Source organism: Penicillium alfredii (genome assembly GCF_028826965.1).
Source record: "Penicillium alfredii strain IBT 34128 chromosome Unknown utg000004l_segment0_segment0, whole genome shotgun sequence".
In the NCBI taxonomy this organism is placed as follows: Eukaryota; Fungi; Ascomycota; class Eurotiomycetes; order Eurotiales; family Aspergillaceae; genus Penicillium; species Penicillium alfredii.
The window spans coordinates 654,381-677,001 of record NW_026622701.1 but is presented as its reverse complement, the minus strand read 5'-3'; the positions used below and the strand labels follow the sequence as shown (position 1 = coordinate 677,001).

General features: G+C 50.6%; 10 protein-coding genes across 10 annotated transcripts; 5 read left to right on the top strand and 5 right to left on the bottom strand.

Annotated features, from left to right (window-relative positions):
* Positions 1 to 103: 103 nt before the first annotated feature.
* On the top strand, positions 104 to 2,172 carry NUU61_001904 (WD40 repeat domain-containing protein; the record flags this gene model as incomplete). Its single annotated transcript, XM_056652486.1, has 3 exons — positions 104 to 146; positions 207 to 1,881; positions 1,950 to 2,172. 3 exons carry the CDS (start codon positions 104 to 106, stop codon positions 2,170 to 2,172), a joined length of 1,941 nt encoding a protein of 646 aa, XP_056513553.1.
* Positions 2,173 to 2,482: 310 nt separating this feature from the next.
* On the bottom strand, positions 2,483 to 2,890 carry NUU61_001903 (nuclear transport factor 2 family protein; the record flags this gene model as incomplete). The annotated part of the gene is made up of 1 exon (XM_056652485.1): positions 2,483 to 2,890. One exon carries the CDS (start codon positions 2,888 to 2,890, stop codon positions 2,483 to 2,485), a length of 408 nt encoding a protein of 135 aa, XP_056513552.1.
* A 498-nt stretch (positions 2,891 to 3,388) lies between these two features.
* NUU61_001902 (uncharacterized protein) lies at positions 3,389 to 4,429 on the bottom strand (the record flags this gene model as incomplete). The annotated part of the gene is made up of 1 exon (XM_056652484.1): positions 3,389 to 4,429. The coding sequence occupies one exon, from the start codon at positions 4,427 to 4,429 to the stop codon at positions 3,389 to 3,391; it is 1,041 nt and encodes a 346-aa protein (XP_056513551.1).
* Positions 4,430 to 4,687: 258 nt separating this feature from the next.
* Positions 4,688 to 5,437, top strand: NUU61_001901 (PRP38 family protein; the record flags this gene model as incomplete). Its single annotated transcript, XM_056652483.1, has 1 exon — positions 4,688 to 5,437. One exon carries the CDS (start codon positions 4,688 to 4,690, stop codon positions 5,435 to 5,437), a length of 750 nt encoding a protein of 249 aa, XP_056513550.1.
* A 447-nt stretch (positions 5,438 to 5,884) lies between these two features.
* On the bottom strand, positions 5,885 to 7,526 carry NUU61_001900 (heme-dependent oxidative N-demethylase family protein; the record flags this gene model as incomplete). Its single annotated transcript, XM_056652482.1, has 3 exons — positions 5,885 to 6,365; positions 6,448 to 6,913; positions 7,001 to 7,526. 3 exons carry the CDS (start codon positions 7,524 to 7,526, stop codon positions 5,885 to 5,887), a joined length of 1,473 nt encoding a protein of 490 aa, XP_056513549.1.
* Positions 7,527 to 9,122: 1,596 nt separating this feature from the next.
* NUU61_001899 (glycosyltransferase) lies at positions 9,123 to 11,907 on the top strand (the record flags this gene model as incomplete). Its single annotated transcript, XM_056652481.1, has 7 exons — positions 9,123 to 9,189; positions 9,245 to 9,929; positions 9,974 to 10,137; positions 10,191 to 10,554; positions 10,616 to 10,969; positions 11,026 to 11,648; positions 11,807 to 11,907. The coding sequence occupies 7 exons, from the start codon at positions 9,123 to 9,125 to the stop codon at positions 11,905 to 11,907; spliced, it is 2,358 nt and encodes a 785-aa protein (XP_056513548.1).
* Positions 11,908 to 12,429: 522 nt separating this feature from the next.
* NUU61_001898 (LysM peptidoglycan-binding domain-containing protein) lies at positions 12,430 to 12,900 on the top strand (the record flags this gene model as incomplete). Its single annotated transcript, XM_056652480.1, has 1 exon — positions 12,430 to 12,900. The coding sequence occupies one exon, from the start codon at positions 12,430 to 12,432 to the stop codon at positions 12,898 to 12,900; it is 471 nt and encodes a 156-aa protein (XP_056513547.1).
* Positions 12,901 to 13,810: 910 nt separating this feature from the next.
* Positions 13,811 to 15,145, top strand: NUU61_001897 (F-box domain and ankyrin repeat protein; the record flags this gene model as incomplete). The annotated part of the gene is made up of 1 exon (XM_056652479.1): positions 13,811 to 15,145. The coding sequence occupies one exon, from the start codon at positions 13,811 to 13,813 to the stop codon at positions 15,143 to 15,145; it is 1,335 nt and encodes a 444-aa protein (XP_056513546.1).
* An 853-nt stretch (positions 15,146 to 15,998) lies between these two features.
* On the bottom strand, positions 15,999 to 17,159 carry NUU61_001896 (Carbohydrate-binding WSC subgroup; the record flags this gene model as incomplete). Its single annotated transcript, XM_056652478.1, has 4 exons — positions 15,999 to 16,016; positions 16,078 to 16,482; positions 16,721 to 16,992; positions 17,048 to 17,159. The coding sequence occupies 4 exons, from the start codon at positions 17,157 to 17,159 to the stop codon at positions 15,999 to 16,001; spliced, it is 807 nt and encodes a 268-aa protein (XP_056513545.1).
* Positions 17,160 to 20,210: 3,051 nt separating this feature from the next.
* NUU61_001895 (uncharacterized protein) lies at positions 20,211 to 21,569 on the bottom strand (the record flags this gene model as incomplete). The annotated part of the gene is made up of 1 exon (XM_056652477.1): positions 20,211 to 21,569. The coding sequence occupies one exon, from the start codon at positions 21,567 to 21,569 to the stop codon at positions 20,211 to 20,213; it is 1,359 nt and encodes a 452-aa protein (XP_056513544.1).
* Positions 21,570 to 22,621: the final 1,052 nt, after the last annotated feature.

The window sequence follows — 22,621 nt, the reverse complement described above, 5'->3', positions numbered from 1 at the left end:
GCAGGATTGATATCCCCCCAGGATTGAGCGCTGGCTGTCAATTGCCCCCGGATGATACCCTAGATTCGCGCGGATTAAGTGTGACAGGCTTCCGACTGCCACCATGGCCTCGCTTGCGGGGGACGACGACGACCGCGATCTGGCAGGTGGGTTTAATGCAGGTCTGTTCTGCTCGTGGCAAAGCTGATAGTTGGGCAATCTACTAGGCTCTCAGGATGGAAGCTCCGACAACGAGATCGATGATCCGATGCGCGATGTCGACGACGGCGACGGCGATAACGAGCCCGATGGCGATGGCGACGGCGACCAAGACGGTGACCAAGATGCCGACAGCCCCTCGAATGCGAGTCAAGCGTCCGAGGGCGCAGGGGGTGCTTCACAACAAAACCCCGATGCCGCAGCGGCGGGAACCCCAGGAAATGCGGACACGGTCATGACCGACCCCTTCTCCATATATCATCCCAGTGTGCGCGCCGAATGCCTGACAGCCAACACATATGATATCGCTCCTACCACCGCGGCGCCTCACAGCACGTCGATCAATGCGATCACGGCAACGGCTGATATGCGCTGGGTCTTTAGTGGTGGATCGGATGGATTTGTTCGGAAATTCAATTGGGCAGATTCCATCAACAGCAAGCTTATGCTGACAGTGGCTCAACGGCATCCATTCGTGGATAGCGTGGTTAAGGCCGGCGTGTTGATGACATATTGGGAAAACATGGATGGCAATAGTCTCTCGCCAGTTTATTCCCTAGCCAGTCAAAGCGAGGGGCTCTGGGTGCTGTCTGGGTTAGAATCTGGTGCCATTCGACTGCAAGCAGCGCGCCATGAAGAGGGCAAAGAAATTGCGGTGCTGCAGCAGCATACCTCAGCGGTGTCGACGTTACAGCTGACGTCGGATGAAAAGTCTCTGTTATCTGGTAGCTGGGACAAGCGGGTCCTTGACTGGGATATGAATACGGGGCAAGCCAGACGTTCATTCGGAGGCTGCGCTAGTCAAATCTCAACCGTGCAGCTCCGGCCTGAGTCCAGTCTTCCGGTTCCCCAAGATACGATTGACCCTCCGCTGCCTAATGGCATACATCAAACAAATTATCAAGTCAACGGTGTGGGCTATGCCAACATGATGGATACTTCCCAGGAATCCGGAGATTCGGGGGCTGCTGAGAACCCGCAGGCGGGCTCACCGGCAGACTCGCTCTTCGGTGGCGCCGACTCTTTATTCGGCGACGCAGATGGCGGGGCTGCCGATGGAGGGGAGCCCTCGAATGGTGTGTTTGGGGTCGACGAGGACGATGAGTTTGGTCGCGCTCTCGCCAATGGTGTCCTCGCAGACGCTGATGCAGATGCCCCCGGCGAGGAAGATACAGAACTACCAACTCAACCCAATGGGGCGCCACCACCAAACACCTCTGTTGGTGACTCCTATAATACTGCAGGAGACAATCCAAACACTGAGGGACTTGACACCGACTACCCCACCGGAGCAGTCCAACCGGTCAATGGTCTCCCAAAGGCCGAGGACCTCGAGAGACCTGCGTTCAGTCAAGGATTCTCTCAGGACACATCTCTCGAACACAACGTTGGGAACGATACCACGTTCCTGGCAGCATCGATCGACGGGACGATTCGAGTCTGGGACCGACGACAACCTGATCCCGTCGCCCGAATCACTCCTCGGAATGTCCCGCCTTGGTGTATGAACGCCTGCTGGTCCCCCGATGGCAACTATATCTACGCGGGCCGTCGCAACGGCACCGTTGAAGAATTCAGTCTTCACAAAGGACTGCGAAGTCCCGAGCGGACCTTCAAGTTCCCACAAGGGAGTGGGCCGGTGACAGCCCTCAAAGCCATGCCAAACGGGCGACATCTTGTGTGGTAAGTAGACTCAAGCCTCCTTCTTTGAAAGTCTTCTGTATGTGTCCTTTTTCTAATTTCTTTTCCAGCGCCTCTCATGATATTCTCCGCCTGTACGATTTGAAACATGAGCAGGCATCCCGCCACTCGACTGTTCCCTTCCTCATTATCCCTGGTCATCGCACCGGGACCATTTCCCAGCTATATGTTGATAATGCTTGTCGATTTATGATCTCAACTAGTGGGAACCGGGGCTGGGAGGGCAACACTACGGAGGTATTGCTGGGATATGAGATCAGTGTTCCTCAGTAGGGGGTATTTGTGAGGGATATGTAGACGCTCCATAATGATGAGATAGACATAATCGATGAAATTTATGACTGGTAGGGATATAGGCAAGGGATTTCGAGCAAAGATATGGAAACTGAAGAGAAGAAATTGGATAACTATTCAATATAGCACTTGGACAGCTGTTGGTGTGCTCTTGATATATTTGAGTATTTGTTGTGTCTCGAACTCACCACAAAGTAACAAAGACAAAGAGAAGCAGGAAGACAAAGAAAGAACTACATTCTCTCGATCCAACTCAATGGCCCATTCACAAAATCCACGAATATATCCATCACCACGGTGTATCTAAAACCGGAGTCTGCTGATGCGAAACCATCTCCCACCCTCCCAAACCCCGATCACCCGCTCTCTGACGCCAGATACTCGAGCAAAGTGCACGAAAGGCAACCGTATCTCCGCCATTTACATCGTCCCGTTCTGCAGTGACTTTGTACACGACCAGGGCAACTCGTCCATTGGCGTCGAGGGGCACCACGCGATCCTCACAAATGGTGTATGACTCCCACGGCTGGAACATATCGCCAGTGAGAGTAGAGCGAAGAGTTTTGTCAGAGAGCATCATGCCGCCGGGGAAGAGCATGATGCAGTCTTTGGCGAGGAGTGGGAGAAGGGAAGGCCCGGAGTGGCAGAGGGCGTTCCATGCTTTGGTTTCGTATGTGCGGATCTCGGAGGGGTCCATGGTAAAATTGCTATACAATAAGAGATTGGATTTAGTTGTGGAAGAAGTAGATTGCAGTTTAATGTTATTTTTAAGGGTAAGTTCAAGACATGATTCATCATCGCCTGAAATACGAGGCACTGCCCCGGTTGCCGAATATCAAAGAACCCTAGTTCTGCTTGGCTTCGGTCTTATAATACCAACATAATTGGGCTAACTAGTAATCTTTCTGGATAACCAGTCATTTCCCAGCTGACTATATTGACCGGACTTGCGTGGTACTTGGCCATTGTAAGGCTATCTACTACATCGCCAAAAGCATGTGCCGTGGAATAGAAAAACTGCAGAACTCATAAATTGCATCTCGGGTATAATTTGGCAACATCCTGGCTTCTTGCATCGCTTGTTGATCATGGGAATCCAGGCCAATCCAACGCCGCGTCTCTACCCAAATATGCCAGCATGTACAATCCACCATATCGCATAATATACAAATAAAAATAAACGCCATGTATCTCATCATGAAGTATCATCGTCAAAATCCAAGCCTTCACAAACCTCAGATTGTTGTGAGCGCCAGGTCCCAAACAGTGAATTTTCAGCCCACTTCACCCGGCCATCGCGGTCATGTTCAAAGTAGACATAGGCCGGTTTTGGCCCATGCTCTTTCTTCAGCTTCTTCACCCCAGATGGGCCCGTCACTATTCTTCCGAATCCCGGGAGAGCAACGTTAGGGATGTGTGTGCGCGCTTCGACGCGCCTGTTTTCGAGGCTGTTGACCGTGATCAAATAGACAGGTGGCAGATCGGGATCGCGCTCGGAACGCAGTGGCATGGGGATCCACGCTTCGTTGTTATATGATTCGACCCGGTCTTTGTTATGTCGTAGCGGCAGAGGCCGTGATAAGAGTACGTCGTCGAGCTTTGTTGGATCCAACAGTAGCCCCGGAGTCTGGACGTAGAGCACGCTGTCATATTGCATGAACTGGACCTGGCCCTGGCGCAGTAGTCTAGAGTCGGTCGGGGTGCGGCCGGTGCCGCTCATGTCAATGGGAAGCAGCCATATCCCGTACTTGATACTCGCGGTGCGCAGAATCGACAATGCGGTAGAGGTAGTTTTGCCCAGCTTGCTGGACGGCATACGGTCCCACTCCTCTGGGTACATGAACAGCCGGTCCTGGACCACCGTCTCGCTGGCGGCGAGCTGCTTGAAGAAGAGGATTGCCGAGCAGATGTTGGACGGGTCCGGATCTGACAGGAGCTGGAGGTATGCATAGTTTCCTTCGTGACCTGAGTGACGATCTTCATCCTCTTGAGCGATCCCTGGATCAGCCGCTAGGCCGAGATCTGAATCTGATGGCCCTCGTTTGCGGCCGGGCCTCTGGAATGTCGATCCGCCGCCTGCGCCCGGCCGTTGATCGGGTGGCCGCAGGGCATACTGGATATTTTTCACCGACTGCTGCTGCAGGACATATCCAGATAGAAAGAGGAGCAGGGTAAAAATGCAGATCACTCCCACCGATACGACGGCGGAGACCGTCGACGACGTTACAAGCACCATGATCGAAAGGCAGGCTGCATGGATGGATGAAAAGAAGGGAACAAAAAAGAATAGGCAGAATTGAAATGACAGCCCCGCTCAATGCCCTCTCTTGGGGCCGTGGTCGTGTGCTTACGGGCCTCTTTGGAGGTTGTTTCATGACATCAGGTTGTGTTGACGGGGTTGGCCGTGCGACTATCGATAAGAGCTGCGACGGCTTGGCGTCGACCTCGTTTTTCGCTCGGCTTCGTCTCCACATCGTCTTCGACATCCCTCACCATGGCTGCCCATCGCGCTGACGCCAGCTCGTTCCTTGACAATCGCGGATACACGGGCACCCTCGTCCGTGGCGTCAACCCTGTGACGCTGTTTGAGAAAGCCGTGCGCGACCGCATCACCGACTCATATTACTGGAAGGAACAGTGTTTCGGGTTAAACGCGGCGACTCTGTGCGATCGCGCTGTCGAATTGTCCTGCCTAGGCGGTATCTACGGTGTCTCTGAAAAACCCACGCCTTTCCTCTGCCTCGCCTTCAAAATGCTCCAGCTCACCCCCGACCGAGACGTCATCCTCGAGTACCTGAACTTCTCAGACCCCGGCAGTGACGAAGAGGGAGAGGACCCGGAAAATGGAGTGGCCAAGGAACGAGGCGATTTCAAGTACCTGCGGGCCTTGGCTGCATTCTATGTGCGGCTGACCTTTGAAGCGGTTGATGTCTACAAGACGCTCGAGCCGCTCCTGGCCGACTACCGGAAGCTCAAACGCAGAGTACGCGACACCTTCGTGCTTACGTACATGGATCAATTCGTCGATGATCTTCTCACCAAGGATCGTGTCTGCGGAACAAGTTTATGGAAGCTGCCACCGCGGCAACAGCTGGAGGACCTGGATCTACTGGACGAACGGGTTAGTCCACTGGCGGACGAGTTGGAGGATCTCGATCGCGACAGCAACGAAGGGGAATCCGAAGGCGGTCGGGAACACAGTGGTGGAGAGTCTCCGCACAGTCGAGTCGAGGGTGGCGATTGAACCTGTTCTTTGGCAATTGCCTTCGATCCCAAACCACTCAGGTGGCTCTCGCCAACATAGCGCCTATTCTCGTCTTCGAAGATATTGTCGGTGCTAATGGCCGTGCATCGACTCCAAAATGCCCCAAGTGCTGTACTAGGGGTCATGGAGCCTCCCTGGCCTGCGGAATATCTTGCGAGAAACTCGTCAAATTTCTCCTTGCCAACAATCTATGGGGAAATAATCAAGACGCAGAATGCACCCAACATCCGTTCCATCTCGTGGCAATTATAAGACGCAATATCTGGCCATATTGACAAAGAATTCGCTCTTCCAACTCTGCCATTCTCCACCCGAGCGCTTTACTTCAGGTGCCCAGCTATGTTGTGATTCGACATACCTTGCTCACAAGGGTGACATGGAAAACAAGCAATGGAAATTTACATAGCGAAATATACGAAATATCATCTAAAATCCCTGCTGCCGGTGCCACTTCACCTCCCAATCCCTAAACCACGGGCTCTCACTCAAGGTAGCAACCTGCCAGTCCTTGGCCACGACCCCGTTCTCCTCTTGCTCCTTCGCCCACTCTTCTAGCTTAGGCAGCACAACATGCTGAACATGCCAGACTCCCTTGTACACCATGAAACTGTGCTTTGCTTCTTTCAGGATCTTTGCCACCAGCGCCGGCACCGCAGGCTCGTCCTGGAACTCCGTAATAGGCGTAAACAGCGCCTTGAAGTTGAAGACCATTGCCCCGGACAAGGGAAGCCGCCTGAGAGTCTGCCAGTCCACGCGCAAGGAGCAATCCTTGATACTAAGATCTGGATCTTGAGACAGTCGGTGCTGCTCCTGCGGATCACCGGGGGCCATATACAGCGGCTCTCCCATTTCCAGGCCCCAGGACGCTCGCTGGATTGGCTTTTCGGTTGGCATTTTGGTGAAGAAGCTGTACGCGAAATATGAGATTCGTCCACAAAAAAAAGAACAAAAAACCAAAAAAGAAGATGAAATGAACAGGCACAGCTTACCGCTCCATTGAAAACTGCATCTTCTCCTTGTAATCTGGGATCGGCGCATGAATCTCATGCAGCGGACGACCAATCTTCGTCGCCACGTTCCACCCCATGGCCGAGCAGATCACCGCCGCGCGCAGGAAATAGGATCCCGTCACATCGTCCCGCATCATTACTGCGAAATCTTCCGGCACATTATCCAGAAGCACCCCCAGCGGATGTTTGGCGCGGATATCCTGTTCCGTACCCAGGATGCGGTTGTGCAGCATGCGGTTGTCTTCCAGTGTGAAATACTGTGGATACCTGGCACAGATGAACTGCAGCGCCATCTCCATCATCTCTTTGCAGGCCAGTTCTGAACCGGGGAGGGCGTCGAGGACGGCCTTGCCGTTCGTGGCGAAGAGATCTTTGCGTTGCGCGATGCGGCTCTTGTATGTGTTTTCGAGCTCAATCCACCAGTCCGTTTCGAGTTTTGTAAGTGCTGTTTCATTCGGCATACAAGTGAGCTTTTTTTTTTTTTTTTTGTTCTTTTTTCTCCTCAATATTGGGTATTTGTGTCAAAACATACACATGGTCTGGTGGTACGCCCATCGGAATGGACGATAGGGCCGAGGCAGCGCCTTGTCGATATCGAAGTCATGATAAGGACTGGGTAGTGGGACACCACTGAGAGTTGCGTAATCTGGGAAGTCGCCTAAGACTTTCACTTCCTGCACTGAAAACCCCGTCGGTGTGTACTTGCTTCCCGGGCTGGTCTGGTAGTCGGCAGTCATGGGCAGGATATTCCTGCGCACTTCTTTCTCTCTCGCGTCGCGCGGGGGTGCAGCATTGCTGTTGTTCTCGGTCAAGACTTGCCTGCACTGGGGCGGTAGTGTGTGGCTGTAGCTGGAGGATGAAGCAGAATCGCCAGCTGACTTTTGCTCTGGAGAGAAAGACCGCGGTGGGATTCTGGAGGTACGATCTCTGCGGTTGAGGGTGACTTGAGCTAAAAGGGATTTTCCAAGCCCCCGGGAGAGGAGATAGTATACGGCGGTGGCGGACACAAGTATTAATCCGATACGCCAGAGACCATCTGAGTACTTCAAGGGATCCATGACGGCTTGCGTCATAGAAGTTAGGGCTGCGAGGAAATGGTAGTAGATCGGTAGCAGTTGTTTACAGGTCGATATATTGTCGCTGTGGCTTTTGACTATGGGATTTACGAAACCCCACGACTATAGGAAAGGAAGATACGGCTAATAAGTAATTTCCAAAGACAAAGGTTGCGCATATTGCGACACTCGGTTGCACTAAAGCGAAGATATCTAAAGCGGGGATTCTCGCGGCCAATCTACCGTGATAGCACAGGCGCATCGGATATCCTGTTTGGTTGGTATCGAATGTTTTTGCCGAGTTGGGGGAGGAAATGCAGATGCTATGACGGCATACCAGGCTTATTCAGATGTTCTACAGTTGTCATATCGAATTATCTAGATCAAGTGTCTATCCACGGATGTATCCTGTCCGCTATCGCAAGTTAGGGCTTGCCAAACTACATCATCTACTTCACGGTCTATAATGATTTCAAGTTAAAAGAAACAACCGAATATCTGAATTGTGGCAAAAAGGAAAAGATAAGAACCGCACCGAGTCAACGCAATGCACATCTCGCCATCCTCTAAAAGGAAAAAATGTCCTGGTTCTTGGCATCAGCGATTAAATACCCGTGAAGTCACACATCGACGATGAAATGCAGAAGGAAAAGAATCAGGGACCTTGAATGAGCATTTGCGCCAGGGGAGAATTCCATTCCATTTGAGGCTTGTTGGGCCACTCGAGAGCAGTCTTAGAGAGTGGAATAATCGAGGTCACTCATCGTCATCCCGACAACTCCCTTTTTTGCAGTCGCACAGAGCCCAGTGCAGATGAGTCGGTGGCGATATTTCATCTACGACCGTCATGACAAACTGCAAAGCCTAAAAGTTTTATTGTTAGACGTTGACGCTCGATTGATCAAGGCTAGTCACCTTTATTCGTTCTAGCAAACCCCTGCACATCGCCCCGGGCTAGCATCAAGAGATCCGGTCTATTTCAGGATTGAGTGCTATCTAGGGCATAATTTTGATTACAGACCTGTTTTGCTGGTCTGATAGCGCTGGTATGTAAATCACTAAGAGTGGTGCGCCTATTCGTGAGACAGGGTGCTGTGAGTGCAAGTATCAAACCTTTCCGGAAAGAAGAGGGTGAGGGTTGTCTCCAAAGAAGGAATCAATTAAACTCTTATCGAAGACTAGTATACATCCATCCAATAAAGATGTCTTTATTATAATAGCAGAGGTATTGAATCACTTGTCTGGTAAAGATCTAGTTCTATACCCTACCTAGGTAGGCTCTCTCACATTAATAATATAAAAACAGTATAGGTCAAAGTGACAGGCGAAGCATAAATACAAATATAGGCAAGGATATATTACTGGAGCAATAGACACAGATACAATCGAGATTCTAGTTGGTGAGTCGCAAGACTCAGCGCATGTCAAATAGTCAACTGGAGCCCAAGTGGCGACAAGTTCCACCAGGCGGGTAGATGCCACGCCCTAATAGCTCTCATTGGCGTCGATCAATTTGCCGCGAAACCCCCGCTTTCTCGAAACCAAAGAAATAGTTTAAATGTCATCTGCGACCCAAAGGTTCTTCAGGCACCTTCCACCATGTCTCAAGAAAATGATCCACTCTACGAGTCGCCAGATATACCCCTAGACCAGGCCGATGTTCGAGGTATCGTTTGACCCGACTCCTTCAGGAAGGTGAACAGGCTGGTAACTTCTTCCAGATGACGGTCGCATTGAGCTCGATCTGGACTCAAAGGCCTGTGGTGCCTTGAGTAAACTCATTCCCTGGCCCAGTGAAAAAGAGCCAGAAAGCCCGCCCCCGGCCTATACAGAGTCTGCCGCTCATGAAATCCACCTGAAGCTGAACGTCGTCATTCAGGTAGTGGGGAGCCGCGGTGACGTGCAGCCATTCATTGCACTGGGCAACGAGCTACAAAAACACGGTCACCGTGTGCGACTAGCCACCCACGATGTCTTTGGGTCATTTGTGCGCGACTCGGGGCTCGAATTCTACCCCATTGGCGGGGACCCCGCAGAGCTGATGGCCTACATGGTCAAGAACCCCGGATTAATCCCACAGATCAAAAGCATCCGTGAAGGAGATATCAAGCGAAAACGCGCAATGATCTCTGAGATGCTGCATGGTTGTTGGCGGTCGTGTGTTGAGAACGATCCTCTGACAAACACACCTTTCGTCGCGGATGCTATTATCGCCAACCCCTCCAGTTTTGCTCCTATCCACTGCGCTCAGGCCCTCGGGGTCCCGGTGCATATGATGTTCACTATGCCCTGGACGAGCACCCGCGCATTCCCCCATCCCCTGGCGAACTTGAAATACTCTGATATGAACCCCAATCTGGCCAACTTTCTTTCTTACGGAATTGTGGAGTGGATGACCTGGCAGGGGTAAACATCAAAACCTCAGCGAAAAGGGTCTTTGTTCTGACTAGAACCAGGCTAGGCGATGTGATTAATGACTGGCGCAAAACAATGGATTTGGAGCCCATCCCGGCTACCGAAGGCCCCAACTTGGCTTCGACACTCAAAGTGCCCTTTACCTACTGCTGGTCAACCGCGCTGATGCCGAGACCAACAGACTGGGCATCACATATCGGTTAGTTATGTCTCTACCAACCCCCCCCGGGGATTATTTTCTGACTGTACTAGACGTGTGTGGGTTTTTCTTCCGTGAAACACCACGCTATTCACCTCCGCCCGAGCTCGAGGCTTTCCTGCAGGCTGGCCCTGCACCTATCTACGTAGGGTTCGGAAGCATTGTGATCGATGACCCTGAGCAGTTCACCAAAACCATTCTGGAAGCTATCGATGTCGTCGGGGTGCGGGCAATCATCTCCCGAGGTTGGAGTAAGCTCGGGGGAGAGCCCTCCGACAAGATCTTCTACATCGATGACTGTCCTCACGAGTGGCTGTTTCAGCACGTTTCTGCGGTGATGCACCATGGGGGCGCAGGGACAACAGCCTGTGGACTACGCTATGGGCGACCAACGGCAATCGTGCCGTTCTTTGGCGAGTGAGTACTGCATCTCTGTCCGTGGAGCTTACTTGCCCAATCCGATTAACTGTTGTACTAGTCAACCTTTCTGGGGCAAGGTAGTTGCCGCAGCTGGAGCCGGTCCACAGCCTGTTCCTTACCGCGAGGCCGACAGCAACAGCCTCGCCGATGCAATTTTGACCAGTTTACAACCGGAAACATTGACTGCAGCCAGAGACATTTCCATCAAAATGCAATCAGACGCCGGTGTTCGAGCAGCAGTTGATTCATTCCATAAAAACCTCCCCGTCGACAAAATGCGTTGCGAATTCTTCTCTGATCAGCCCGCCGTCTGGGTCTACAAAAAGACCCTGCCCAAGCCGATTCGCTTATCCAAAGCAGCAGCACAGATCTTGGGAGGCCATATGTGCCTAGATCCAAAACATCTCCAATGGTGAGTACTTCCACCTTCTTTCAAAGAAATACTATAATCAGTTCTAACAGCAATAGCTATGATGCCAAGCCAATAATCATCGAGAATCGACGATGGGACCCCGTCACTGGGACCACCTCTGCCTTTGGTGGGGTCCTAACAGACGTCGCCAAAGACACGAGCAATCTAGTGCGCAAGCCATACAAAGAGTACCAGCGAGGTCGACAGGGTAGCACTCCAAGTCCCGGAATCTCCCGCGCAGCCAGCACTTCAACCGCATCTTCTTCTACCGGAGGGGCGGGACAGTCACCTGGAGATCAGCAAGCCGACATACCATTCCTCACACCAACGCGGTCTCAGACGCTAGTGACCACCGGCGCAATGACTGCCGAAACAGCCAAGGGCGTGGGCAAGTTCATTGCCCATTGGTACAAAGGCACAATCGTCGACATCCCTCTCGCTACGACACAGGGTCTGCGAAACATACCCCGCTTATATGGCGAGGAGGTGCCCGATCACGGCCCCGTTACGGACTGGAGGTCTGGTGCTATGGTCGGGGGCAAGAACTTTGTGCATGGGATGGTTGATGGATTCACGGGGCTTGTTAATCAACCGTATGAAGGTGCCAAGAATGGTCCCCTTGGTGTGATCAAGGGGTTCGCCAAGGGGACTATTGGGTTGGGGGCGAAGGCTGGGTCTGGTGAGTTTTTTTTTTTTTTTTTTTTTTTTTGCCTGAGTAGTCTTATCCGCATTTTACATATAGCTGATTATACTGGCAGCTGCTTTGGGCCTTGTGGCATATCCTGGACAAGGAATCACCAAAAGTATCCATGCTGTGTTGAGGTCTCGAACGGGGAGACAGATTGCACAGGCTCGCCTTCAGGAAGGGGAGTATCTGGTTGGGTTGGATGTCTTTCAAGATCGTCATGGCCCTGTGCTTCAGTCCTTTGATGATTTGAAACGAAGGGGTCCTGGGATGAAAACTATTCATTAAACACGAAATAGCTACCTGAGAAATCAATAGATGACCACAAATCGTGAAAAATGACCTTAAACCCAAGACTGCGAGATATGGAGCTTGATGTTGAAAAGGAAAACATTACCCAGCGTCCAGCAAATTCTCATAAATATCATCATATATGAACATCAATAATGGGGCATTATGCGGTTTTGAAGTTCGGCAATGGCCAGACACAAGAACATGCAAGTCTATTGCACCTGGTTCCCCGTTGGTAATAGTTTATACGCAATGCTATATACCGTTTTAGGGGAAGAGGAGAAGTATTATATGTGTTCAACGCACGCAGGCGTTGCTTTTGCCAGATGGGGAAGCTCGGGGTTTTGCAATCCTGGGCCCTAAGTGATCTAGCCGACTATTTAACTGCATGCCATCCCATGTTCTCGGGTCGTTATTCCTCGTTATCCTCGAGCCTCAATCTCGAAGATATTCCTTTTTTTTTTTTTTTTTGTCTATCAACATGATGCTATCCCTCAAGACTCTCCTAACTCTTACTGCCACAGCAGCAGCCATCGCCCATACAACCCAAACCATCTGCAACAAAGCCAGCTTCAACACGACAACAACCACATACACAACAAATTCAAACCACACAATCTTTAGCATAGCTCGCAAATTCCACAGCGGCGCCTGCGACATCGCCCGCACAAACCGCATAATCGACGTCGAGCACCTCTACGCAGGCTTCACATTGCAGATCCCAAGAGAAGTCTGCATCCCGGACCACAGCAACAGTTGCCTGCTCATCAAGCAAAACGCCACGGCAACTTGCCTCAAAGGCGGCCCACACGACTACAGGACGATTGCCGGCGACACGGTCGAGAGAATGGCACTGTACAAGTTGAATGTCACGCTCGACACGGTGTGGGCACAGGTCCAAAAGATGGATGGTGGTGTTGACTCGCCGACGCAGATTCTGCCTGGGGGGACCTGAATTAAGATCTCTCGGTGCGTGCCCAGTGTTTGTTCAATTTCTCCGTTTCACTTTACATATGGGGCCTATAAGGATTTCGCGGAGAGGCTTGGGACTACCGTGGGTCAGATTATGGTGTTTAATGGGGAGTATAACTATAGTTCGCACTCTGAGCCTGAGGCAGCGTGGATTACTGTTCCTATGGGGTGTACGGATCTGACTTTGAATGTGACGATAGAGGTTTGATGGGTTTTATTTGGAGTATTCCGGCGAATCTTTCTCTTGCAGGCATTCGACATCTATAGGGGTAAGGTCTTTGTTGGGCTATGCCGAAGAATTTGGTCGTGTAGGGTTTCACCCTCAATCAAGTCTAGTTTTGGACTCCCGACAATCCTTTCGTCTATGTTTTTTCCTTTGTTTTCTTTGTCTCGTTCTCGATGTTTCCTTCAGACATCCAATGACAAAGAACTTGGAAGAGACAATGTCTCTGTGTCATCTTCGAACAGCGTCCTGGACAAAAAACGAGGATACATCTTCAACAAAGAAAAGAATAGAAAAACGTCGGGAGAGCCCGACATACAGAGAATGGCATGGTCTCTGTATTCTTTGTCAGTTCTCGCCCTCAAAAGACTCTTTAGAGGAAGATTTCGAAAGGCATGTCTTGGACTGGTCTATATAAACAGGCTCGATGCCCGCCAAACCTTTCTCGTCATCACTCAGTCTTCCAGCGACAATTCAATTGACAGCTAATTGTGACAGGATTATACAGGTTTTCACTGATTTCATCTTACTGATCACCAGTTTTTTTCCAGTTTCTTGCCAGTTTTCATTATTTGCTGCCGGGGGACACCGTGCCCTAACCCACCACAGCACAACACACTCCAATCAACAGGAGAAGGGCTTCAAAGGAATAACCCCTCAAACTATCAAAATGTCTGACCCACACAGATCCCTCTCACCCTCTCACCCAAACCCTCCAAACCAACAAACCAGTAGCAACAGCCAAGGCCCAATAAGTCGTTTTGGTGACATGCCGCGAGAACTGATGCTAATAACAGCAGAACACCTGGACACACAGTCCCTGATTAACCTCACTCAGGCCAACTCAGAGCTCTACAGTCTCTTGAGCCCGCGCCTCCAAGCCCGCGCCATGGCCATCGCTCTCGGCCCCCGCGAGCTCTACGAGCGCCGCTTCACCTACCTGCCAGAGCAAACCCCTGGAATCGACGAACCAGACACAATCGAGGACCCGCCTCTGCTAACACCCCCAGAAGACATGCAGGGCCCACAGAAGGAAGAGGTGTTAGGGCAAATAACGCTGCAAGGTAAAGTCGACGCGGTGCGCTTCTTGTTGCGAGCAGGCGCTAACCCTAACTCGTATACCAGTGACGGAATGCGGATGCTGAGTCTGGCCGTGTACTCGGACAACCCAGATGTTTCGATTGAGTTGCTGAAGCATGGTGCCGATGTAGGGGCCAGCAATGTGGTGTCGGGGATGACGGCGCTGGTACACGCAGCGCAGACCTGGCGCTGCGATATGGTGCGGATCCTGATCGAGGTCGGCGCCAACGCCAACGAGTTCAACGTCCTGCCGTCGATCGCCTATGCGTGCGACCTCGACGTGATGCAGATGGTGCTGCGCCGCGGCGGCGCAGACTTGTCCCAGCCAGGAGCGTACGGGATGACAGCACTGCACCAGGCGGTACGCCGCAACGAGCTGGAGATGCTCTCACTAATCCTGCAACACCTACCCCCAGCGGGGAAGAAGCAGCAACTCAACGCCGTCGACGCGCTGGGCCGCACGGCGCTGCATCTCGCGCTGCAGAATAACAACCCGCACCTGGCGTTCCCGTTGGTCCACGCGGGCATCGACATCAACATCCCCGACGGCACAGGCAACACGGCGCTGCATATTGCGCTGAAGAAGCGTCATTTCGAGCTAACGCGGCTGTTCGTCGATCGCGGTATCGATTTGTCTGTTGTTAATGAGCTCGGCGAGTCGGAGCTGCATGTCGCTATCGATGCCCATGCCCCGGCTCTCATTCGGGCCTTGGTGGATCGCGGCTCTGATGTGAATGCTAGTGTTCCGACGCCGATGCACTGTGCGGTGCGTACGGGTAATTTGGGTCTGGTCCAATTGTTGTTTCAGAATCCGGCGAATCGGCCGGATTTGACGATTCTCGATGAGAATGATCGGACGCCGGTGGAGAATGCCCTGGCGCTGGGGTATTCGGATATTGCTGGGTTTCTGACGACTGGAGTTTAGGCATTTGGATTTGAGCTGTTTTCCTTTTTTTTTTTTTTTTTATACCCTTCTTCAATTCTCTCTTTTCTTGTATCTGGTGATATGATAGAGTTCAGCTGTTAATGTAAATTGAGTGGGTAGGATTAGGTAGAATGATATTCAACTTGCCTGGAATCTCTTGACCTTGAATAGCAAAACCTTGAATAGACCCTACAACATAAAACGACGGGTATATCACGTAGATGACAAGACAAATTGTATTGTAGAGTAGCGCTGACAGAAAATGCTGGATTAAAATGGCACTTTGGTACAAACTGACCTAACACACGAAGGAGACAAGGAAAAAAAGAGAGAGCAAAGTTGAGACAAGACGGGGCGGATCGGATGGGGGGAGTATGTACTGGCGGAGGACGGCGGGCATCACACCCGGCCGTCCGTATGTATGCAAGGTTATGTATGATATTTGCTCATGAACTCGTCTCTCAACGGCAGGCCATCAACCGAACGGTAATAAGATTGAAAGCTCGGGCTCTTCTTTCTTTTTGTGGGTTTTCTCTTCGTCTTTCTTCATCGTCGCATCCTCTTTTTTTTTTTTTTTTTTTTTCTTTTTTGGCTCTTGTACGCCCGGCCACAGAGATGCACACATAGATCCTGTTGAGAAGAACCTGAGCAGAATCGACGGCCCAGTTGCGATATGCCTTGCGCCTCCGAATCATCTTCTCCTCAGCTGTCCCATTGTACAGAAGGAAAGGGTTCAAGTGTCAAGTGGGTATCATAACAGGAAGGGTGTTGCGAGTTCGCGCAAGCAATGAAACGGGCGGCAGGAGTGGGAAGCGAAGGCGAAGAGAGAATGAGTCGGCTTGGATTAATTTCATTAATCGGGGTTGGTGAGCTAAACCCAATGTTAGCAGGGGGTTGGCGATACATTATGACGGTATGTGTGGTGAACGTACCCGGAGGACAGGTCGAGAGTAATCTTCGTTGTCCTGAAGCGAAACACTGCTGTCGCGGGGACCATTCGGGTAAACAGTCCTCATGCGGTTGTCGGTGTAATTCCGACCCGCGACACCCCCGACGGCGCTCATATCTTGGCTCGGCGTGGGGCTGCCCGAGCGAGCACGCTTCCGGTAAAAGAAGATCAAAAAGATCAGGCCCGCGAGGAGGGCAAGACCGCCTACCACACCGATCACAACACCAGCAATAGAGCCTCCGCTCAGACCAGAGCTCTTTTCCTCGGCGGGCTTTGCGTTGGCACTGCCGGTAGCGCTCGCTGCAGAATTGCCAATGGTGACGGTCTTGACATCGCCGCCAGAATTCGTTTCGACTGCGACACTTGGCGAAGTGGTGGTATCCGAGGACTAGAGTTGAGATATTAGCTGAGTTCACGGGTCGATTGGGTGATGTTGGGAAATACGGTGGTTGGCGAGGAACTCGATGCATCAGTTGACGATGTGCTCCCCTATCCAAGCGTGATTAAAAGAGGTCCACGACAGAGTCAAACTCAAATCATGACATGCAAAAAAACCAAGAAACCCAGGAGCAACAAAAGTCACAATGCGCAACGAGAGGGGGAAGCAGTAACCAGGGGTAGCTTACCGTTGTGGTCGTGGATCCCGAGTCACCAGCGGTGCTGGTCACCTTGTCGCTCGAAATCTCGACGTACGCAAACACCCCCGAGCCTGCATCTCCGCAGTATTCTTTGGGATAGCCAGGGCATGTACTGCCACATTTCGCGGTATCATTGTTCCTCGACTTCTTCGATGGTGCCACGTTGGAGCACCAGCACTTCTTGCCCTGCAAAACGGCAAACCCGTAATCCGATCCGCAGTGTTTCGTGCATGCGCCACTAGATTGATATGTATCCGAGGCTGGGAATTGTCAGCCACCATCACATTGAGCCAGTTCCCATGGGGCTTCACTTACATGCATCACTTGAGGATGCCGTGTTTTCTTCGGCACAGTAATCAGCATCGGCCATGGCCATGAAAGGCTGACCCAGAAGGACCAGAGCCGACACCCACAATGGGAGCTGCATGGTGACTAGTTGGGACTGATTGTCCTCTTTTCGAGTCTTAGCACCTCGATTTGTGGATTTCCAAGTCGAGCCAGCTCGAACTCCCTATCGAAGAGGCGAACAAGTGTAAATGAGTGAGATGTCCCGCGAGTTTGGATGGAATCGAAATTCGTGCTCCGTGGTGTGCCGACCGTTCTTGAATGCCGATCACTTATCAACCCTGGTCAGGGGGGGAAACAAAACAAGAAAGGGATATGCCGTACCAACTCCAGGTCTTTAGTCGACGGTTGAGGTGTTGACCTAGTGGTCTCTCCTCGCCGTGTATTCCAAGTCCTCGCAAGACGTTGCAGTCTCAGAAAATTCGCATCGTCTCCCTCCTAAGGACGGATAGGGGGGATGCTGTTGATTTCGAGGGTCTCGTCCCGAGGAAAGAAAAAAAGGGAGCGAGTGACAGCGAGACGAGAACGAGTTGGACAAAGAGTCGACGGACACAGGTGTTGGATACACGGAGAGAGGAAGGAAGAAAGAGAGAAGAAGGGGAGAAATGACGATAGGCCAAACAGTCACGGGGGGGCCAATGGCGCACGTCCAGGGCCCGACATACCCGCTTGTGTGGATACCTGGCGATGTGTTCATATTGGATTTCATATTTCCACCAGACCGGTGTTCAGGGGCTGTCAGCCTGGTTATTATACCAGTTGGGAAAGGTGTGCTTTTTCTATTATTTTTCTTTCTTGACTATTCTCTCTACAGCACATAGTCTATCGTCTTCTCATACAATTCACATAGAAGCTCTAAAGTAGAAGAATAGAAAGAATCATATTTTTTGCACTCCTGACGCGCTGTAAACCAAATACCCATTCCGTGTGTCTCCACTCACCGCGCTGACAATGGCCCGCCGGGAGCTCTCGACCGTGGCTCGGATTCTTAGGAGAACAGCATTCCGGCCCTTCATACTTGATATTTATAGTAGGGTTATATGGGATGTGGCTTGTTTTTTGTAGGTGGAAATACAGAGTTTTCTTGATTCTGATCACGCTTAGAAGCAGTATCTTGTAGGATTGTGCGCCCCCTATTCCTATGGGGCGAGGGACGCGAAACACGATCGGCAGTGTGACAGGGGGGGGAAGAAAAAGACCCGCCAGATGGATGTAATTCGTGGATATCCCAGGAGAAAGCCACACTCGCTTGCAAGCCACACTTTTTGTTTTCTTCCTTTTTCTTCTTGCGTCTGCCTGGCTCCAGGGTGTCGATCCAGGGGCAATTACTACAAGTTGGGTATGAATATAGTCCTAGAGCAGTACGTACACTAGGAGATCATATAGCTAATAGCTATGATATAGATAGCACCTAGGGTTAATACCAATAATTATCCAGAGCTTCCCATGCTTGAAGTCGATGATTCTTTCACATCAATCCCCTACTTTTGCCACTCTGGGTCTGGGCGCAAAATAAACATACGCCAAGTTGTGAGATCATCTAGCCCGTCGCCTGTCAAGCCACTGAAGTCGCGACACCCACCCCACTCATAATAAGAATTAATCACAGTCCAGGGCTTGTTTCTGTTTGGTGTGTTCTCTGTGTACGCGCCAGATCCGACGATCACTCGAGCAGTCAAGGCGCATCGCATGAATTAATTCCCTTATGCTTCACATTCTCAGCTGGTCAAGCTGGATCGTTCTGTGAGAATTATATATACTGATAATAAGTTGACCTAATTTTTTTTTTTTTTTTTTTTTTTTCTGGCAATTAATTCTTTTACCCTTCCCTGGCAAGAATCGCCCGCAAGTGGATATTGTCTCCACATAATAAATTGGCAGGACGACCGAATCCGCCTGTTCCATGGTTGGCCCATCCATCACTTCGATCGATCGATTGCCGACTCTCATGTAGCTATGATGAAATGATCAATACACATTTTAAGCACCATAACATGCATATGGAAAATGCAATGGGGAACCCAGAAAAAAAATTGATCTAATCAAATTCTTTCTAATTAAAGTAGCAACGCGCTGCTACCGCAGCACCCTATGATCTAAAAAGACACCCTAGAGGGTTGCGTAGAAAGAAAGGAAAGTTTCAATAAGGATATAACGTCAGGTAATACCTATGTAAACTCGAGGACGCATTATTTCGATTTCTCAATCTAAAGGGGGTTTTGCAGCCAGAGTCATAATATACATATATATATATCCATCTCTCTCTCTCTCTCTCTCTCTCTCTGTCTAAGAGAACAGCAATCCAGTAACATACTCTATAAATAACCACGTGTCATTCGACTGCGCATACATTCATTGAATTGACCCCGTCGTTTGTCCAATCTAGCAAAACCACGGGTCTAACAATATCTCCGTCGGAGAAAGTCTCTTCGCAGGATCATATTGTAAAGTCCGGCGAACGAACGCTTTCACTCTGCGGGCTTCTTCGCCAAGATCCGGGCCAGCCTGATCGAACAACTCCTCCATAGACGCATCATCTACCATAAGATCATCACTTTCCATCGATTGATGTCTGACTCTGCCTACAATACTCGTCTTGAAAACCAAAATTGAAAACATAACATAAAATAAAAATAAACAAATCCTGTGGGGCCATCATTGGCTCATTTGATGTCGGACACTGCCATACCACAGCTGATGCTGTATCCCCTCACATCCGGCAAGGCTATTCTCGATCTGCTGGGTGATGTACCGGCTCAGCGAGAGGGAGAATCCCTAGGGATCACGATCATTCCAAGATATTATTAGTATAATATCACTGAGACACCCACAATAATGCGCCATGTTACCAGCAAAGAGGCCCGGGGTCGATCTAGAGTGCCGTCAGCTTCCGCCAGGGGGGTCCATTGCGTCGGAAGAGTCGGGCAATCATCAAGTCTAGATGCGACAATGCCATGAGCAGGGCGTTGGGTGGCTTGCATTGGCGTCTGTGGCTTTCCAGCCGGGCTATCGTGGCTATTTCCCCCAATATCTATGGGCATACCCTTGGGAAACAGCAAAATCATATTGTTTTGACTTGTTGAGATGTTCAATTCTATAAATAATGGGCAGATCAGCATGGTAAAAACATGCATTAAGGTTCCCGAAGGTCATCGTTCACCGTCCTTCTCATGACTCGACTGTGATCAGTCAATGGACGTGCGACCAAGCCCACAGAGCCCGTTCGAGTTGCAAAGCTGCAATCCAGATCTTCCATCCACTCCGCCAGAGTCCCAACACACCCTCCAGTCACAGTAGATACCACGGGGTACAGGTTGTTGTTGTCAATACTGCCATCGCAGCTACTAGACGACGATGAAGGGTATTGAATCCAATCCAGCACGTCCGAAGGAGGTTGCCGATAGAGTGGCTTGGCTGTGCAGCTGTCATCCTCGTCATCCTCTTCATCTTCATCGTCGTCCTCGTTGAATATCTCAGGGGCAGCCGACATGGCCACAATCCGGTTGAGATGCCACTGCATATCCAGCAAGTCATAGCTTGGAAGTGGCCGGCTCTTCGGGTCGTCCGTGCGAAGCATAAACCGGTCGCCCGATTCGATTGGAAGAAAGCCATTCTCTTTTGTAGATCGAACCACGAGCAGGCCTTCCACGCTACTCACGCCCTCGGAAGAGATGGGCACTTTCAGCACGTCGACATGATCGTATGGTTCGTGAAATTGCTTCGGTTGCCAATGGAATTCCACCTCCATCTCGGTGCTATCCGGCGAGACAAAAACGGGACGCAATGCAAACAGGCCATTAGCCCATGCCGCACGGAGATCATTTCGCAAGCAAATCAGATTGGTGCAACCATTAGCCGACTCGAAATCGTCGAGAGCATTGAACGCGGCCTTGTGCCAGCGCTCGGCGGTGGCTCGGTTCCAAAACACATCCACAAATTTCCAGATGGTAGGCGCAGATGAATCGTCGCTGACAGCCTCACTGCCACCATGGCTGGGGAAGATCGGAGCAACCTGATAAACCTTGCGAGTTCCCGTGATAACACACTTGTGTCCATCGCGCTCCCGCGCCCCGTTCCGCGCACTGCGAGAGGAAGTCTGTTGAGAACCAGAAGCCGATGCCGTCGAGATGGTGCGGAGGTCATCGAAAGGGGAGGGCCGTTGGATCCATTTGTATGGCAGAGTGCAACAGAGATCAGTAATGATGTCCATCGCCTTGGGCGACAGGCCTGCTAACTCGACCAAGAACTCAAGCTTGCTGAGATCGCAGACCTGCACACACGCCCAGAACTGCACCGACACATCTCGTCCTTGTAGGGCCTTTTTGAGCTGCCGAAGCAGGGCTGTCCGCTCCGCAGACCTGTTGTTGAATCGCTCATCAATAATGTGAATCATCGTCGAAGATCGAGTCCTTCTAATCGTGTGGTTGCCGTTCGGAACAGGAGAAGTGTTGGCTACCTCACTCGAGGGCGGTTTGTCTGCCAGCTGTGACATTTGAGTAGTGAGGCGGAAGAACCCTCAGTAAGAAAACGCGGTGGGGGGTTTACTCTGGCGTGCAAAAGGAAATTCAAAAAAATCTTCGTCTTGAGCAAAGGCGCTGAAGAGATAACCCCGGAAGGTGCGATGGCTGGTCAAGCCTTGCTGAGGATGGAAGGTACTGCTCCATTGATACCGCATCTTTTATCTCATGAGCGTCTTAAACATTTAAGCATGCACTCTGGTTTTCCAATGTGATGTTAAACGCGAGTCAAATGTCGAGAGACAAGATATCTGTCGTTCCTCGGATGTCAAATATCTCGAGTTGTCACATTCAATGGCCTGGTCAATTATACATTTTCATTGTGGAAGAACATCCTCACTGTATCTTTTATTTCGGTCTATGATTGAAATAATATCTTTTCTCTCTCTACGATGCCGTAGAGCCGATATGCTAGCTATGCTAGCTATGCTGGATATTCATATCAACATTGCCTGAGAAGATAAACATCCATACTAGAATTATGAGACGAGGGGAGAGGCTCCCAACTTGATGTTAACATACCCCCCCCATAGAAAAGTATCAAGGTTTTCTCGTGGATGAGGCTTTATTTATTGTTTTATAAGGACTAGGTTTCTCCTTGCTTCTCTCTGGCTTGGCTGCCTTTTTGAAAGCATTCTCTCGTGATTAATGAAAAGGGTTTTCGTTAAAACTTCTATCTGAATGATACACCCTTGGTATATATTCCCGATCCGTGACCATGCTCCTCGCTGTGTCCTGAAATTGGCGAGTGTACTTGATTGTGTAAATTTACGAACAGAAAGGAAATATGACCATATTCAATATTTATGTAATTGGTAGAATCTTAGAAGAGATCTAATTATACATATTTAGTCTCTCTTAGCAGAGGGGCAATGAATAGACGGGTGGACAAGTTCAAGCTGTCGGAGGCGTATGACCCTAGGCCATTATTGTTGTATCTATAGATCCAAGCTGCTATATCCTCTTCCTTGTCCTATTTCTTATGCTCTTTTAACACTTTTCAATATTTTGGATAGGGACCACTAAC